At 39.5% G+C, this 17,534-nt stretch overlaps 1 protein-coding gene across 12 annotated transcripts in view; it reads left to right on the forward strand.

Moving 5' to 3' along the window:
- The window catches only part of ELMO1 (engulfment and cell motility 1), a 783,505-nt gene that overhangs the window by 423,408 nt on the left and 342,563 nt on the right, over positions 1-17,534 (forward strand). For all 12 annotated transcript variants that reach the window (XM_059933596.1, XM_059933593.1, XM_059933602.1 and 9 more), the window contains 3 exons: positions 5,109-5,260; positions 7,613-7,691; positions 13,905-13,955. In XM_059933596.1, coding sequence (XP_059789579.1) covers positions 5,109-5,260; positions 7,613-7,691; positions 13,905-13,955 — 282 coding nt within the window. The remainder of the gene's footprint in view (positions 1-5,108; positions 5,261-7,612; positions 7,692-13,904; positions 13,956-17,534) is intronic.

Below are 17,534 nucleotides of genomic sequence, written 5' to 3' on the forward strand. Positions count from 1 at the left end.
TCTTTCCTACATCCAAATTGCTTTGCTTTTCTGATATTAGAACCTCTTTTGCTATAAAAACAGTGCTGTTCTGAACGTGAATTCCTTGAACTTATGTTATGCTTTCACCCACATTATCTCTTTTGATCCCCACAGCAATCCTTTGCAGAACAGAGCAGTTAGTCTTGCTATTCCTGGTCAGGGGATGAGGACACAGTGACTTGGGGAGATTGAGTGAGGTTATAGAGAGCGGGGTGTCATTGGTCCCCCGGGTCAGGGCTCCCTCCCCCATCATCATGCACCTGTGTTTTAAGTGAAGGAAAGAACAGCTCCTGAAGAATAGTCTTGTTGAAGCAGCGTTGCCTGTTGTTCAGCCGTCCCTGACCTCACTGGTGCAGAGTTAACTGATTTCTTCTGCTCTCCATTCTCCTTGGATCTTGTATATGCCTCTGTTCCAGCACTTATCACATTTCTGAGGACTTTTTGTTCTTTTGACTGGCTCTCCCAAGAGACCATGAGTCCTCAGAGGGTGGAACCATGGCTTTCTTCCTGTCTCTATCCTTAGAACCCGGCATAGAGTAAGACCTTAATACATTTCTGTGAAATGAATGAGTGAAATTTGCTTTGGAAGCATTTTTTTAAACCCTAAAACTTGAAGAAAAAAAAGAATACTGTGCCACTGTATTTAAATATATTGCAATTAAAACTTCAGTTATGAATATAAAGGAATTACAAAGCTGTCTTTCTTTAAATGATGTGACACGTGGTTAGAGAGAATGGCAATAATCTAATTTTCTAACTGCTTATGAAAACAGTTTTCATTCACTGAAATTAAATAAAAATCATATTAGATCTAAGGAAGCAAAGACTAGCAGTCTTGGCAGTTTAAGTTAAAAATTAAATATTTTTCAAAAGGCAGCACGTTTAATATATGCTATCCTCATTCCTAGTCATTCTGTTTTCTTTGCATTGCTACTTAAATCTCAACTCCTTATGTGAATTTTTTAAAAAATGGTCATCAGAAAATGACTTTATAATTGATAGTTTTTGTAAGGTTAACTTTTTTATTCATTAGCTGGATCAAATTCAGCACTTTGACAACCCAGGAATTGTATACAGGCAACTGTCTTTTAAATGGAGCTTTATCTAGACAAAAATCAACTAGGAAATGCTCTGACAAAAGATGCTTATCTCTGTGGTCCAGACTTGGCTTCCTATTAATGCCAAATTCATACGACTTTGGAGCAATATTTTTCCCTTGCCAGCCTTGGTCTCCTTCTCCACTATCTATTTTGTTATGTGTGAATCTAGATTCTAGTTTACAAACTTTTTCTGTAATAAATAATATCATTTCATAAACACTTTGAAACTTGGAATCCCTTGATGCCAATATATAACGTTGTTGCTTTTTAAAGACTTGGCTTCTTAGGGAGAGGGTCAGAAGGCGTAGAGAGGAAAGAAATGGAAAAAAAAAAAACAACCTAGAACTTTCTGTGTTACCAGTTGGTTTTCCCCTAGCCAAGTATAATATCAGTGCTTTTTCTTGGAAGGAAAGTTTTATACAAATGCTCTTGAAAGCTTAGCTCTGCAGGAGGGCCTGGTTCACCCTGCAGTATTTTCAGTGCCTGGATAAACATCCAGCCAGTTTCAGCTTAGATACCCAATAATTTTTGCCTCTTAAAAACTTGAGAGATTTACGGGCCTCTGTCCAGATAATTTAAAATATGGTAGTGGAGCTCCATGTTCTCCATGGATCTTTTCAGTTTTGATAACTTAGGATAATTTTAAGATCTCAATCTAAGTGATTCAAAGAAGTGTTTATGTAATTTTAATAATTTGTATCATTGATTCATGTGATGACCCTTAGCTTCTTAAAAGTCACCCAAATATTCCTATGTTTTATTTAGGTAGCACTTTTAAATGAGTGGAAGCATGTGGAGGTAATATATATAATTACTGTTAGCTCCTCCTACCTCTTTTTCCCTTTGATACAGACCTACTTTCAAGAAGCTGTACTTTGATTGATTTAGGCCAGCTCACCTGTGTTGACCAAAAGTACAGAAATGGAGCTGGGAAAAATTTAAAGGCAAAGGAAGTCATTATTGACTTTTGGGAAGATAAGGGAAATTAAAATTTAACCAGACAATCTTTAACCTTCTATAGCTATACTACAATCTATAGTTTTTAAACTAGACATAGAAAATAACATTTATACAGTCACAAATTTGTCCATGCACCAATAAGGAGCCTGTCTACAGTCATCATGTTTGCTCGATCAGCCCTGATGCCTTGGTTATTAGTACTCATTTGTTGACAATATTGGGTCATTTAGATGTCTAGTTAAAACTATTGACAAATAAGGCAAAAGATAGAAGTTAGTTTCAGAAAACGACTAGTATCTCCTACAGAATTGTGCATAGGACTCTAATGAGTTGTGTGCCTGCTCTCTGCCAGCTTAGTGTGTTACACAAAATTTTGTACCCTGCTTCAGGATTGCTGAAGTGATGGGATCTGTGTGTCAAGGAAGAGCTGAAGTGATGGAAAAGATTAACTTTAAACAATACTTTGAGGAAGGTAACAGATTAGTTTCATGAGAGAGAAATATATAAAAATGGCAAATGGAAATGGAATATATATGTGGGGTACAATGTCTGAATGAAAGCAAAGGCCATAGCCTGTTTTACCATCATTGTATAAGCCTGTTGGGAGCAGGTGAGAGTTAATAATTTGCAGAGAACTTTAAAACCCATTATAAGAAAGTGTGCTTCATACCAGGAAAACACTGAGAGTTTTGACTGAGTATTTCAAGAAAGGAAATACTGTCACAGGATATTTATGGAAGTAAAGGGTAAATTTGTATTAGAGGGAAATCTTGAATATAGAGGAAACTGAAGAAGATGCTTGTCTTAGTAACCCAGGAACGAGTTGGACCGTGGGCCAGTGTTGTGTATATACAACTGAACGTGTATCAGAGGGGAGACGTTGCAAATGTGTCCATGGAAACAGAAAGTAGGGAACTAAGACTGTTAATCACTAATGATTATGGCAAACTTCGAGAAAGGTGATACTTGAGAAGGCAGGAATAAGAAGTCAATGAGATTGATTTTTAGCCCATTTAATTTTAGGCTTTGTTGGAATGTCTAAGTGGAGGTATACTTTTGGATGCCAAGAATAAGCACGTAACATACCTCATAGTAAATGACTTTTTAATCTGTCTGTCTGTGCTAGATTATAAAGTCCTTGAAGTTAAAAATCATGTGTGTTTGCTCATCTCTTGATTTCCAGATCCTAGGTCAGTGCCAGCCTGTTTCATAGCATATGGTCAATACATATTACTTGAATGAATGCAAAGAAGGGATGAAGGCTAGCGGGTGGGGGAGGGAGGTTGACCATCAGCTCTCAGCTGGAGGATTCTCCATGGAGTCTTAAAGGTACATCCAAATTTACTAAATGGAGACAAGAAAAGGAGCATGGAAGGAGAATAGAATTAGTGCAGAGAAATCAGAGTTATTGTCAATGCACTTCTTTGTGAGTTCTTCAGTTTTCTAATAAGTGCCAAGAATTATACTGGGACAATGAAAAATGGTTGGGGTGGTGCTGGTGGGGAAGTCAAAGAATTTATATTCTATTTAGAAGAGATCTAAGTTAGGTGTTAAACCATGAGCACGGTATGAGGGTCATTGGATTTGGGTGAGAGAAAGTTGGCCTTAGAGAAGGAAAGGTGGCATGATAGATATCATAGGGGAGCTGACCCAGACTGTGAGGATTAAGGCGAGGGCTTGGCAGGGACAGTAAACACATTAGAGAAGTTTACTAGCTGTGAAAGGAGCTAAAGCAGTCTTTTGAGAATCTTAAAGTTCTCATACTCTTCCTGTAGTCTGTATTATAAAATAATAGCTTTTTGGAATATAAAATCATCATGTTACTTTATTTCTCCACGTCATTTATTTTTCACCCCCTGAGATCCAGGTGTATCTGGAGGCACAGAGGGTGTTGATATCTGTACCCCTCACCCCTACTTTCACTGGGGAGTCATTGGGCTAAAAACAGTTGGGCTGGTAACTGTCAGTTGTCATGGTCCTTTTGCATTTTATCTTGTACAATGATGGAGAGAGGATGAGGAGAAGGGGACAGTGGGACAGCAGAAAGGGAGAAATTAGTTTTGATGGGGGGGGAGCAGTAAGTGTCAGTTTGTCATGGAACCAAATTATTTAGCTTTTAAGAAAGCAGTCATTATGATGATATAGCATTTTAGTGTGAGTCGTCAACAGACAGTAGTAACTTTTAATGAGACCTCTAAAATAAAACCTTCATGATACCCATGTGTTTGGGTTACTGTGATCCATTATTCTAACCCTTATTTTACTTCCCTCTTACATTGTGATTTATTATGTTTGAGGCTTTAGTGATTCATTCCTTAGGGAATGTATTTTAGAGCTTAAACGACTATTTTAACTTTTAACACTTCTAATTTAAGTGTTTTCCTGTTTGCTAAATTTGAGAGAGATGAGAAGAATTTATTTTAACCATAAGAAATTGGAAGAATGGGGGAAAGAGTGTTTCATTGAGTGTTTCACTGAATAAAAAGGAGAGTAGCCAGTGAGTGAAAAGTTGCCAGTTGCATTGTGTTGACAAATGTGATTTGTGTGAGTCCCTTAAGAATGTAACAGGAGCATAATAAAAACATAAAAGCCACGGATCGTGTGGGTGAAGGAGTAGCCTGGAAGTGGAAGGGAATGGCTATTAATATATGTTGAAATTACTGTCTCAAAGAAACACAAGAGTTCTTACAGTATATGTGTTGAAATTGTCTGCCCCTGAAAGCTGAAACTCTGAAGAATCATTCCAGAAACACCAGACAGAATAATTCTTTGAAGCTGTTTCCTTTTTAAGATTGCTTATTACTGAGTTAGAGAAATAGGATATAAATAGTGGTCTGTAATAAGCTGGTGAACAATCATTGTTGACTCCATGCGTTTCTGACTATTCTGCTGTAATAGTACTATTCCAGGTACTTTTCGTCCTCGGTGTCTGGTGTTTCTTAAACGAGCTCCCGATTTACTTGATTTGCTCCCTTCTCTACTTCTTTGCTCTGCTTACCATGAGTTGTGTCCCGCTTGGGTTTTCAGATAGCAAGTTTTGTCAACAAGTCAGCCATAGACGTCTCCATCCTGCAGCGGTCCTTGGCCATTCTGGAGTCCATGGTGCTCAACAGTCATGACCTCTACCAGAAGGTGGCGCAAGAGATCACTATTGGCCAACTCATTCCCCATCTTCAAGGGTAAGCAAGAGTGACTCCACCACAGTGGGAAGGGAAAATGCTTCAGGCAGACAACCACCAAAACCCCCTGGGAACGGTTTCATATTGGTTTGACTAATATACAGAAAAAGAATCTTGATTTGGTATATAATCAAACCATGTCCCATGCTTGTCCCCCATCACACTGACATGGCACAGTTACTTGCCCCTGGGTGCTCCCCTTGCCTGCTCTTGTCACTGGTCTGCCCCCAGTGCCTTGGTAGGCACTCAGTTCTGATCAATGTTGGCAGATATCGGTAGAGTTTTACTTTTAATAAGACACAATAGGACAGTTTGTTCTCTTAAGTTCTCAACAGAGTCTTTATCCTTAATCATATAAAATAGTGCTTTCTGTGATATAATGAGAATTTTCATACTTAATTAGGAATTTTTAAAGCCAGGCTTCTTTCTTAGGCTCCAGGTGATTACAATGACCTTTGATTGGTGTATTCTATAATATACGAATTTTTTAAGAGGCTTGAGCTATGAGACAGCTGCCCTAGCAGCCTTCGGTCTTTGGGGATATCTCCTTCTCTCTATGCTTAGGTAACTAGTAAGGTTGCCTCTGATGATACAAGCCTGAGAAGGAATCCCTTGTACGATGCCACTTTATCAATTAAAGTATTTGGATTGCAGGTGGCAAGAAGCATCCTGAGCTAGGACAGGGAGTTTATTGAAAGGATACTGGCGCACTTTATAGAACCGAGGAATGACTTAAGTAGCTAAGCCTTGGGAAGGACAGAAACTATGGCCTCCTTGGAGTCCTCACAACAGGCCTTTTCTCTAGCGTACTGGCTGGCGGTCATGTGACTTGGCTCTCAGTAACTGCCGCCCCTGGTCTCTCAGGTCACACTGGCAAATTTTCAAGAAGAAACCTGATTGGCCTGTTTGGGTTGGGGGTGTAGGATGGGGATGCGAGGGAGTATTCAGTAGTTCTCAATATACCGAAAATGTTGACTGTGTTTATAATATAAACTACCAAAGTGCATTAGCGGTTTCCTTCATATGGAGGGGGGATGGTGCCTAGAATGTAAAATGTTAAGTCACACAAGCTATGGATTGCGGCCTCAGGGAAAATTAACACGTGCTCTAAAATGATGATTTTGTGTGAAATCTCTCTGGAAATAATACCAGTTTCACATGTCCCTGAATGTGAACTGTATCAACTTAAAAGTCTGTATCTTTTCTCTGAATCTCGAGGGCATCACTGTGCATTTATAGAGCGCTTTGCCAAGTGGAGATTTTCTCATTTGCCAAGTGCTGTACTAAAGATTTTATATGCATTACCTCATTTTATCCTAAAGGCAGCTCCTTGAAATAAGAGTGTTTTTACCCAGTGTTACAGATGAGGAAGCTGTGTAGGGACACCCCGTGAACTTGTCCAAGGCCACACAGCCAGCCTGTGGGGCACTGGGCTTAGAATTTCATCCTGCCAAAGGCTGTGTTCTAAGCTCTGCCTCTTCCTAAATTATCTCTAAATACAGCCTATAGGCCTCTGCTCCTTAGCCTTGGGTCCTTCTTATTTACTATTTACCATGCAGCTAACATTAGATCTTGGCTTCATTTGAAATTTCCGATTTCATTCCTGTGAAAAGCAAATTTGTAAACATAAAAACCTATTCTTTTGTTATTTAAAAGTTTCTATTTGGTAGATAGCTAGTGGGAAGCAGCTGCATAGCACAGGGAGATCAGCTCCGTGCTTTGTGACTACCTAGGGGTGGGATAGGGAGGGTGGGAGGGAGACACAAGAGGGAGGGGATATGGGGATATATGTATACATATAGCTGATTCATTTTGTTGTACAGCAGAAACTAACACAACATTGTAAAGCAATTATACTCCAGTAAAGATGTTAAATTTTTAAAAAAGTTTCTATTTGGGAAATAGATTTTTAGAATATGTAATATTATTGCCATGGAGACAAAACAGTTTCCTTTATCATAAGCCCAGGAATATAGGGATACCCAGGACTATTCCCAGGTATACTTCATGCATCAAACAGAAAATCACATACACACACACACACACACACACACACACATCCCCTGGTCCATATTTTTGACTCTAATAGAGGAGAAGCGGAGAGAGCCAGCTGGCCACCTGTACGTCTGGGTGATCGCCACTGAGCGTGTTTTGTCTGGCTAGCAATAGTAATTGTCCCCTCGCTGTGTTTCCAGCCTCATGATGGTCAAAATATTTTTTCAGTGCTGAATGTGTTTTCTAGGTCCTGGCTTTCTCTCTCACTATTTTGGGGGGAAATAATCATGAGCTTTATCATGGTCTAACTCAGGGGTAGCCTCTTCTGACTTTCTGTATGTCTGTGTGTCTTTACAGGACAGATCAAGAAATCCAAACCTATACCATTGCAGTGATCAATGCACTTTTCCTGAAGGCTCCTGATGAGAAGAGGCAGGTAAGTTGCACTTCTTTTGTCTTAAAGATGGTGCCCAGTTGTGCCGGCAACTTTTGGTGCAGAGAGAGCCTTCCCCTTCCCATCCCAGGAACTCCTGTGGGGCTCCTTGCTGCTCAGTGGTTTGCCTGGACAGCCTGGGATCATTCACAGATCCAGTGGGAACTAGGTGGAGATGGGCAAGCCCCTGTCTGATGAGGAAAGTTAGGAGTGTTCCAGCGGTAGAGCCCTTTCATCACATGAAACCCAACATAGAAGCCCAGAACAAAGAGATGAAATAAAGATGAAACTCTGCCTCTGTGGTGGATGCAGAGTTAGAAGCCCCTGTGATCTTCTGTCATTTCATTGGATACTCACTGGGTCCAGGGAGGGATTGTCCCCATTTGCCTGATGAGAAAATGTAGACCCTGAGAGTTGTCATGCTTTCCCCAGGGAGGTGTGAGATGGGAAGGTGAGAAGACAGGACAGGGAAGGTGAAAATTGCTGCAGGGGTTGAGATAACTGTTCATCTGTGAGAGGGGCTCTTTGCTTGGTGATATTTCTGCTTCTGTGTGTGGATGTGGCCAGGAGGACTGAGCAATTCATTTCCCCTCCTCTGTGCAAACAAGAGGAGGGAACCCCTGAAATGGACCTACGTGAAATCTACCCTTTGATATTGGTTCTTCTTCAACTAGGGAAAGGACGATTATAAAGTGGTTGTAGAAGAAGTGGGTTTTTGCATGTCTTAGAATTTGGTTCACACCTCAGAATCCATTCCTGTTTTTTTTTTCCATCAACATAACATACTTGTTACCTTGGTCACAATTTACTTCATTTACAAACTGGATGGAAATATGAGATTTTTCAACCTATAGAAAGTGTACTGGGGAGCTTGATGACAGTTACCAATAAATTGTTTTAGAAGAATTTAGAAAGCTAGCATGCTACTGAACACTGTGTCAAGAATTTTATTTTTTTACTTTATTTTTTCGTTGCCAAGGATTTTAAATCTCAGTGGCTAAATGTGAAGGTTTCTGGTTTGTTTTCCGTTTAGGATTGTTTGCTCATTCCTAGGGGCTATGTTTGCACAATAAGTAGAGTGGCGTTATAGTTTCCTGTGCTTTTGGTTTGGTGTTGGCTGGAGCCAGGAGGTGCCTGTCCTCCCCAAGCCTATGCTCCAGGCTGGATTTTTAAGGGTGGCTTTGCAGGTCTTAGGTGGGATCATGGGTAGGGCCGCTCCTTATATATTTATATCTAAATACTGGGCTCATGATAATTCCCATCATCCCAGCAAATTGCCTGGGCATGTTCACAAGCCTGACATGGGCAGCACATACATAAGCCTGACATGGGCATTGAGAAGCTTGACCCTTCTACTGGCCAGGCCACTGATGGCTGTTTGTAGAGTGGGGTCAAGAGCCAGGCCAGAACGCTGATTGGACCTCTTGAGACTGTCTTTTTTCCTGTGGCTGGATTAGAGGAAATGAAAGCTCATGCTCACCCCAAGTGCTACGATTTCACTTGGATCTCTGCATCTAGACACGAGTAAGATGCATACACCTTGTATCTTTCTGTTACACTAAAACTACTGTTAATCTGTTGAATTGGAATTGAATGACCATGGAAAAGTAGGGAATTAGTTGCCAATCTATGCTGACTCCAGGCCAATGATAACAATGAAAACATAATGGGATACCATTATATTAGGAATACCATTAACATTAGGTTTGGATTCTGCTAATCAAATCTTTTTTTATTTTTGAAAAATTAGGCTCCGTGAGACTGACATGGTACAGTTTGGCTGTATATTGCTATATTAATAAACCACAAAGGGTAGTCTAATAACATTAAACCATTTAAGAAAACAATTCAACTAAGAAAGATAGGGTGTATATCAACCAGCAGAAAATCCAAAGTATTATATGACTAATTTAGTCTTTGAAATAAAAATGACGATACTTGTCGATAGAAAATTAACTTGGACTTTATAAACTATGTTGAATTTAAGATGAATCAGTGATTATTGTTGGTCAAGAAAAGGAGTATTTCGATTTTTAATTTTTAAAGTACATTTTAGTGAGTTAAGAGAGAGTTGGCTCAAAATTATTTCGAGTTCATAATGAAGAAAAGTTTATTTGTTATTTTCTGAACATCAGTGGAGGCCTTTAAAGCAGAAGGTCAAGCTAGTTGGTGACATCTTGCTGTATATTATATATTGTTATTGGCTTATGTTTTGAAAGATTGAAAGGTCTGAATTGTTTTGGCAAATAGGAAAATTTCCCAAAGCCTGTCACCAATGATAATATTTGAGGGTTTGCCATGCACCATGCCATGTTCAGTGTCTTATGTCATTTCATTTAATTCTCATATCTATAGAAAGTCTTATTATTTCCATTTTATAAATGAGGAAATTGAGAGTCAAAGGAAGTAGAGAACTTGACCGATTGCTGAGCTGATAGGAGTCCAAGCTAGAATCCCAAACTCATTCTTGCTTTTATTTGCAAAGCATCCCACTGAATGCCGGTCAAGGAGACATCACCTGCAGAATGGCCTTGTATTTGCCTGGTAAAGAACTTACTGACACCTGAAAGACATCAAGCCCATTTTCTTACTCCAATCAGATTAAAACATAATTCTAAACACTTATTTACTGGATTTACAGGAATGTCCCTTTTTTTGATTGTTTGTTTGTCTTTTTAAAGCTTTTGGACATTGGATAAATTCCACTTCAGTCAAAAAATTTTATTTATTTCAACATTTCTTTGCAACTTGGGCTCAAACACATTGGTAGGACTCTATTATCTGGATTTTCTTTATTTTTCAAAATGTTAATGAATTTAGAAGGATTTTTAAATACCTATACCTTATTTCTGCTTTTACTGAAGAAAAATATGACTAAAGTCAGATCTTTTTACTTGGCAGGCAGACCTGGGCGATATTTTTGTTTTGCATTCATTGAGTTGGTCTGCCTGAGAGAGCAGTGAACTTGGGCCTGGGGTATAACTGCATCCTCTGTGGATGGTCCCCTGTCAGCCTCCCTAGGAGGTGGGGGATTGGGTCATGCTTTCCCCTGCCTCCCAGGTATTGGAGACTCTGCCTTTTCCTTCCCAAATAAAGGGAAGGGGTGCTTGTTTTGTGGGAGAGGGGATAGCTATTAGGTGGGCAAGTGGATCCTTTTTCTTACAACTAGTTGCCATTATTTATTCTATGATTTTCATGGCAAAGAAGTTGGTCAGATCCCTTCCAAATTTCTCTACAAATATTTACGGTTTTGATAAGCATTATTTTTAAAAACCCCTTTATAGTTAAAAGATTTGATAGAAAAATCCAAAAATACAGATTCCAAAGGAAGAAATTTTAAAGAAACCTATAATTGCATTCCCAGAGAGGGAACCACTGCAACTACTCACACCTGTGGGACTGTCATGGTCCTACTTCTTGCTTTTTGTGCAAAGATTCTCCTGCAGACATAATTTTTTCACTAGATGTGATCATACTGCATGCACTGTTTTTTGTTTTTTTTTAACTGCTTTTAAAACTAAAGAAGATTTTGTGGACATCTTTCCATGTCAGTATATCTATACAGGCAGACCTCGTTTTACTACGTTTTGCTTTATTGTGCTTTGCAAATACTGTGTTATTTTACACGTTGAAAGTTTGTGGCAACCCTGCATCGACCAAGTCTACTGGCACCATTTTCCAACAGCATTTGCTCACATGGTGTCTCTGGTAATTCTTGCAAAATTTCAAGCCCTCCATCAGCAAAAAGATTATGAGTCTATGAAGGTCTAGATGATGTTATCATTTTTTAGCAATAAAGTATTTTAAAATTAAGGTATGTACATTGTTTTCTTAGACAAAATGTATTGCATACTTAATAGACTACAGCATAGTGTAAACATAACTTTTATGTGCACTGGGAAACCAAAATATTAGTGTGACTCACTTGATTGTGGTATTTGCTGTATTGTGGTGGTCTGTAACCAAACTTGTAATACCTCTGAGGTATGCCTGTATCCATAGCCATATTCATATCTATCTATATACTTTTATATCATCCTAATGGTATAAAATATTCTCCATAGATTTCTCAAGTTCACTCAAACCATTCCTTAATATTGGGCAAAAAAAAAATCCATGGTGTGGACAAGGATTTTTCTGTTTTCTCTCTGATCAAGTTCCTGTTCCTTTAGGAGGGTAGCGGGATGTTTTATGAAACATTCATTGCCTACTCTGTTCCAACCATTGTGCTGTGCTGGGAATGCAAAGATGAAAAGGACAGTCTCTGTGCCCTTGAGAAGACCACACTCTTATGCAGAAGATAAATATTGTAAACAGATCATTATAATAATTACTCTAGTGGATGTTGGAAATATACTGTCCCTTCTAACTTATTTTAAAAATTGTTAAGTCGATAGGCTGACATAGGCACAGAGAATTTTTTTCTTTTCTTTTTGTTTGTGTGTCAATAAAGCAATAATTTCATTTTTATTAAAGAAAAGGAATTATAAAAGAACGTTGGGCCTTTTGTTTTCGTCTGATCCAAGAAGAAAAAAGATGGACCTTTCTGTTTTGATCAGGAAGAAAGCATGGCTTTCTGCGACCCATGGAAGGGCAGTTCCTTCTGGATTGCCATTTAACTTGTTTCCAATGGTGTCCTCATCCTTGCCTTCTTGTTTTCAAGAGGTTGGAAGAGGACTTAGTATTGGATTTTGTTTTTGTTGTCGTTGTTTTTTAAAAATATTTATTGGAGTATAGTTAATTTACAATGTTGTGTTACTTTCTGCTACACAGCAAAGTGAATCAGTTATATGTATACCTGTATCCACTCTTTTTTTACATTCTTTTCCCATATAGGTCATTACAGAGTATTGAGTAGAGTTTCCTGTGCTATACAGTAGGTCCTTATTAGTTATCTATTTTATATATAGTAGTATAGTATTGGATTTTGACTTTGGTAACATCTAGCCCTTTTAGATCACCTTAGCGTATTTGTGTGCTTTTCTCTTCAATGCAGCGGGTCAGCAGGGGTGTTAAAATTAAGCTGTAACGTCTAACAGAGTGCTCTGAATTTCCATTCCTTCTTCTCTCCTGCTGGCTTTCCTTTCTGTGGTGGCGATGGCCGTTAGGTTGGTGTAGAGAGCAGTGTTGACATCCTTGATTGTCCTCTGACTGTAAGTCCCCACGTTCCCTTTGTCAGCACAAAGTGGGCCTTGCACTCCCATTCTGCCCCTGTCCAGCCCTGCCTGTGTGCCCCCTCGTACTTCCTCCCTGTGTTCTGAGTTCTCCTTGCTATCTCCAAGTTTATTTTGACCTTGATCGAATTCATGGTTGTGTTTTTAAATCATAGCTTAGTTTCTTCTCTACTCATTAAGAGTAGTGACACTAAAAATACGCCCCCCCCCACCAGAAAACAACATTCAAGTGACTTCCTGAATATGAGCAGTATTTTTCCTTTGGGATGTTTGTACCAAGATTATGTTCAACTATTTCATTTCCCCTTAGTATCTGTTTGACAATATTCAGAAAGGGCATCTGTGAATCATTTCATTTAATAAAATCACCTGCAAATCCTCTATGCCAGTCAGGTAGGCCAAAGCACAAAGCACAGCCTGCAGAATTGAGGCCCAGGAATGCTGAGTGCGGCCCCTAGGGCTTTGCATCTGCCCAGATGTTTGTCCTTTGCTAAAACTTCACTCAGTTCATTTGCATAGACTATTAAGCCCTGGGGTATGTACTACTCACTCTTTGGTTTTGCACAGATTAAGATGAAATGGCTTTTAGAAGTCTTAGACCTTTAAAGTGATGGCTCTCTAGTATTGGAATCTCCTCTGTGCAGGCGTTTTGTTGCCTTGTAGTGAAAGCTCTGCACATATACAGTCTAATAAAAGCTGATGAGCCATTCCAGTGGGGAGCCATCGCTTTCATTTGGAGTGTTTGATTTTTATTCAGCACTTACCTTTTCGTGGAAGGAAGAAATTCCCAAGAAAACAAAGAAAAAAAAAAAGAAATTTGCAGGTGCCAAATTTCCTTCCTTTGCTGTTGGCTACTGCTTTGTTATCTAAACAACATTCAAAAAGTAATTCGAATACTACTGTCCACTTGAGTCCTTTCTTTGGTAAGAAATACTGCTGATATCCAGTTTTGAAGCACGCCCCAGGATAAAGTCATCTGGGGCTATGTGGAAATGTATCTTTCTAACCAAAGCTTTTCTGTCCGTGTGTTTTTCTTCCACAGGAGATGGCGAATATTTTGGCTCAGAAGCAACTGCGTTCCATCATCTTAACAGTGAGTACCTATGTGCTGTGACCACCTTGTTGGGAAGGAATGGTCTGGTGTATTTATTCATCTCCTCTTTTGGCTTGGTTTTGTGATTTGTTCTGTGACTTGCTTCTGTGGTGAAGCAGTAGTAACTAGAAAGGAGGAAAAAGTGTGCTTTTGGAAATGGAATAAAAAAAGCTTTCCCACAGGAATGGCCTCATGATTGGAGGGAGAGCATCTCTGGAACTGCTCTAGAGAGAAACGCATTCTGGCAGGAAGGGTTGGAAATCTCTCTCGGTGGGGCAGGTTTATTATACTCACTGTAGCTTTAGCTTTGCGTTTAAGGAAATCAGGGGCTCCCTGACTTTAAAAATTCCACCAGTATGAGCTTATACTATTTTTAGTGAGGAAACTAGCTGGAAACATATCAGACTCTGAGAGAAGTCCTGAAATTTCGACCATCATTTTCCTGGGCTCCTTTCCTAGAGAAAGGCAGGAAAGACAGACATGAAACCCATTCATTAACTGTGATGCGAAAAAGACCTGAAACCTCAGTGGAAAAGAAGCTCTACATGTTATGTTGTGAATGTTTAGAAATAAATCAAATAGCAAGATTTCCTGAGGCCTTATCTGCTACTTGACTTTTAACCAAAGGCTGAAAGAAGCATGTGTGATTGATTCTTCTGCTTACCAAAAAAAAAGTGCTCATGTAATTCTGAAAAGGAGTTCTGCAAGCTTACAGTTACATACACACACACACACACACACACACAGACACACACACACACACACACACACACACACATTCCAATACAATGAGGCCTTTAAAAATTAAAAACCTTATGAGGGCAAAGAAAATAAATATTCTAGAACCCAAAGCCAATAATAATGACTACAATTTGTCATCAAGTTTCATGTTAAACTTCCTGGCTGTTAAGGATAAAGAGAAACCATATGAGTGTAATTTTCACTGTTTGATAAAAGAGGTACCCCAGTTCTTCGGGGGATGACATATTTTGCCCCCTGGAATTGGAATCTGAAACGGGTATTGTTAGAACATTCTAATAGATTCTTGGTCCAAGAATGGCTTTTTAGAAATCACAGAGGGATTCATAATATGGTTATTTTTTATACTGGCTCTCAATAAAGGTGGAAGCAGTGATTTTATTTATTTATTTATTTATTTTTGGCTGCATTGGGTCTTTGTTGCGGTGTGTGGGCTTCTCATTGTGGTGGCTTCTCTTGTTGCGGAGCACAGGCTCTAGGCATGTGGGCTTCAGTAGTTGCAGCACGCGGGCTCAGTAGTTGTGGCTCGCGGGCTCTAGAGCGCAGGCTCAGTAGTTGTGGTGCATGGGCTTTGTTGTTCCATGGCATGTGGGATCTTCCCAGACGAGGGCTCGAACCCATGTCCCCTGCATTGGCAGGCAGATTCTTAACCACTACGCCACCAGAGAAGCCCCCTGAAGCAGTGATTTTTTTTTTTTAAAACATCTTTATTGGAATATAATTGCTTTACAATGGTGTGTTAGTTTAAGCTCTATAACAAAGTGAATCAGTCATACATATACATATGTTTCCACATCTCCTCCCTCCTGCATCTCCCTCCCTCCCACCCTCCCCATCCCACCCCCCCAGGCGGTCACAAAGCACAGAGCTGATCTCCCTGCGCTATGCGGTTGCTTCCCACTAGCTGTCTATTTTACATTTGGTAGTGTATATATATATGTCCATGCCACTCTCTCACTTTGTCACATCTTACCCTTCCCCCTCCCCATATCCTCAAGTCCATTCTCTAGTAGGTCTGTGTCTTTATTCCCATCCTGCCACTAGGTTCTTCATGACCTTTTTTTTTTTTATCCCTTAGATTCCATATATATATGTTAGCATACTGTATTTGTTTTTCTCTTTCTGACTTACTTCACTCTGTATGACAGACTCTAACTCCATCCACCTCACTACAAATAACTCCATTTCGTTTCTTTTTATGGCTGAGTAATATTCCATTGTATATATGTGCCACATCTTCTTTATCCATTCATCCGATGATGGACACTTAGGTTGCTTCCGTGTTCTGGCTACTGTAAATAGAGCTGCAATGAACATTGTGGTACATGACTCTTTTTGAGTTATGGTTTTCTCAGGGTATATGCCCAGTAGTGGGATTGCTGGGTCGTATGGTAGTTCTATTTTTAGTTTTTTAAGGAACCTCCATACTGTTCTCCATAGTGGCTGTATCAATTTACATTCCCACCAACAGTGCAAGAGTGTTCCCTTTTCTCCACACCCTCTTCAGCATTTATTGTTTCTAGATTTTTTGATGATGGCCATTCTGACCGGTGTGAGATGATATCTCATTGTAGTTTTGATTTGCATTTCTCTAATGATTAATGATGTTGAGCATTCTTTCATGTGTTTGTTGGCAATCTGTATATCTTCTTTGGAGAAATGTCTATTTAGGTTTTCTGCCCATTTTTGGATTGGGTTGTTTGTTTTTTTGTTATTGAGCTGCATGAGCTGCTTCTAAATCTTGGAGATTAATCCTTTGTCAGTTGCTTCATTTGCAAATATTTTCTCCCATTCTGAGGGTTGTCTTTTGGTCTTGTTTATGGTTTCCTTTGCTGTGCAAAAGCTTTGAAGTTTCATTAGGTCCCATTTGTTTATTTGTGTTTTTATTTCCATTTCTCTAGGAGCTGGGTCAAAAAGGATCTTGCTGTGATTTATGTCATACAGTGTTCTGCCTATGTTTTCCTCTAAGAGTTTGATAGTGTCTGGCCTTACGTTTAGGTCTTTAATCCATTTTGAGTTTATTTTTGTGTATGGTGTTAGGGAGTGTTCTAATTTCATACTTTTACACGTACCTGTCCAGTTTTCCCAGCACCACTTATTGAAGAGGCTGTCTTTTCTCCACTGTATATGCTTGCCTCCTTTATCAAAGATAAGGTGACCATATGTGCGTGGGTTTATCTCTGGGCTTTCTATCCTGTTCCATTGATCTATGTTTCTGTTTTTGTGCCAGTACCATGCTGTCTTGATTACTGTAGCTTTGTAGTATAGTCTGAAGTCAGGGAGCCTGATTCCTCCAGCTCCATTTTTCGTTCTCAAGATTGTGAAGCAGTGATTTTAAAGCATAGTGCAGTGAAGGTGTTTGTGCAGGGGAGGAGAGTGGGGAGATGAAGGAGTAGAAACTTGGAATTAAGGTCTTAGCCTGTTGTTGGTATCGCCTTGGTAAGGCAGTTGGAGTTAGAATACTCAGAGATGGGGTGGGTGGAATGACTGTAACCATCATGTCTCAAAGATCAGTTTGTTTCAGTGGGACTTTTTATATGAGATTTTGATGGCTGGAAGTTCAAGGTTGGTATTCTCTGGCAATAACTTGGAGTGCAGATACTTTTGAGTAGCTAATAAAATAGATACCCATATGCTCTAGTACCCATACACTTTGGATACTCAACATATACTATGAATTAACATTCTATTGGGAAGATTGGAAGATATGAAGTTTGATTCTCCCCCCATCCCATTGCCTGGCTTCCCACCCCCCAACCTCCATAATTTTGGTTCAGCCACTTCCTTCTATTCCTCATTCTTCACCCCACCCCTCCTTCT

Source organism: Balaenoptera ricei, chromosome 9, assembly GCF_028023285.1.
Source record: "Balaenoptera ricei isolate mBalRic1 chromosome 9, mBalRic1.hap2, whole genome shotgun sequence".
NCBI classification, from domain to species: Eukaryota; Metazoa; Chordata; class Mammalia; order Artiodactyla; family Balaenopteridae; genus Balaenoptera; species Balaenoptera ricei.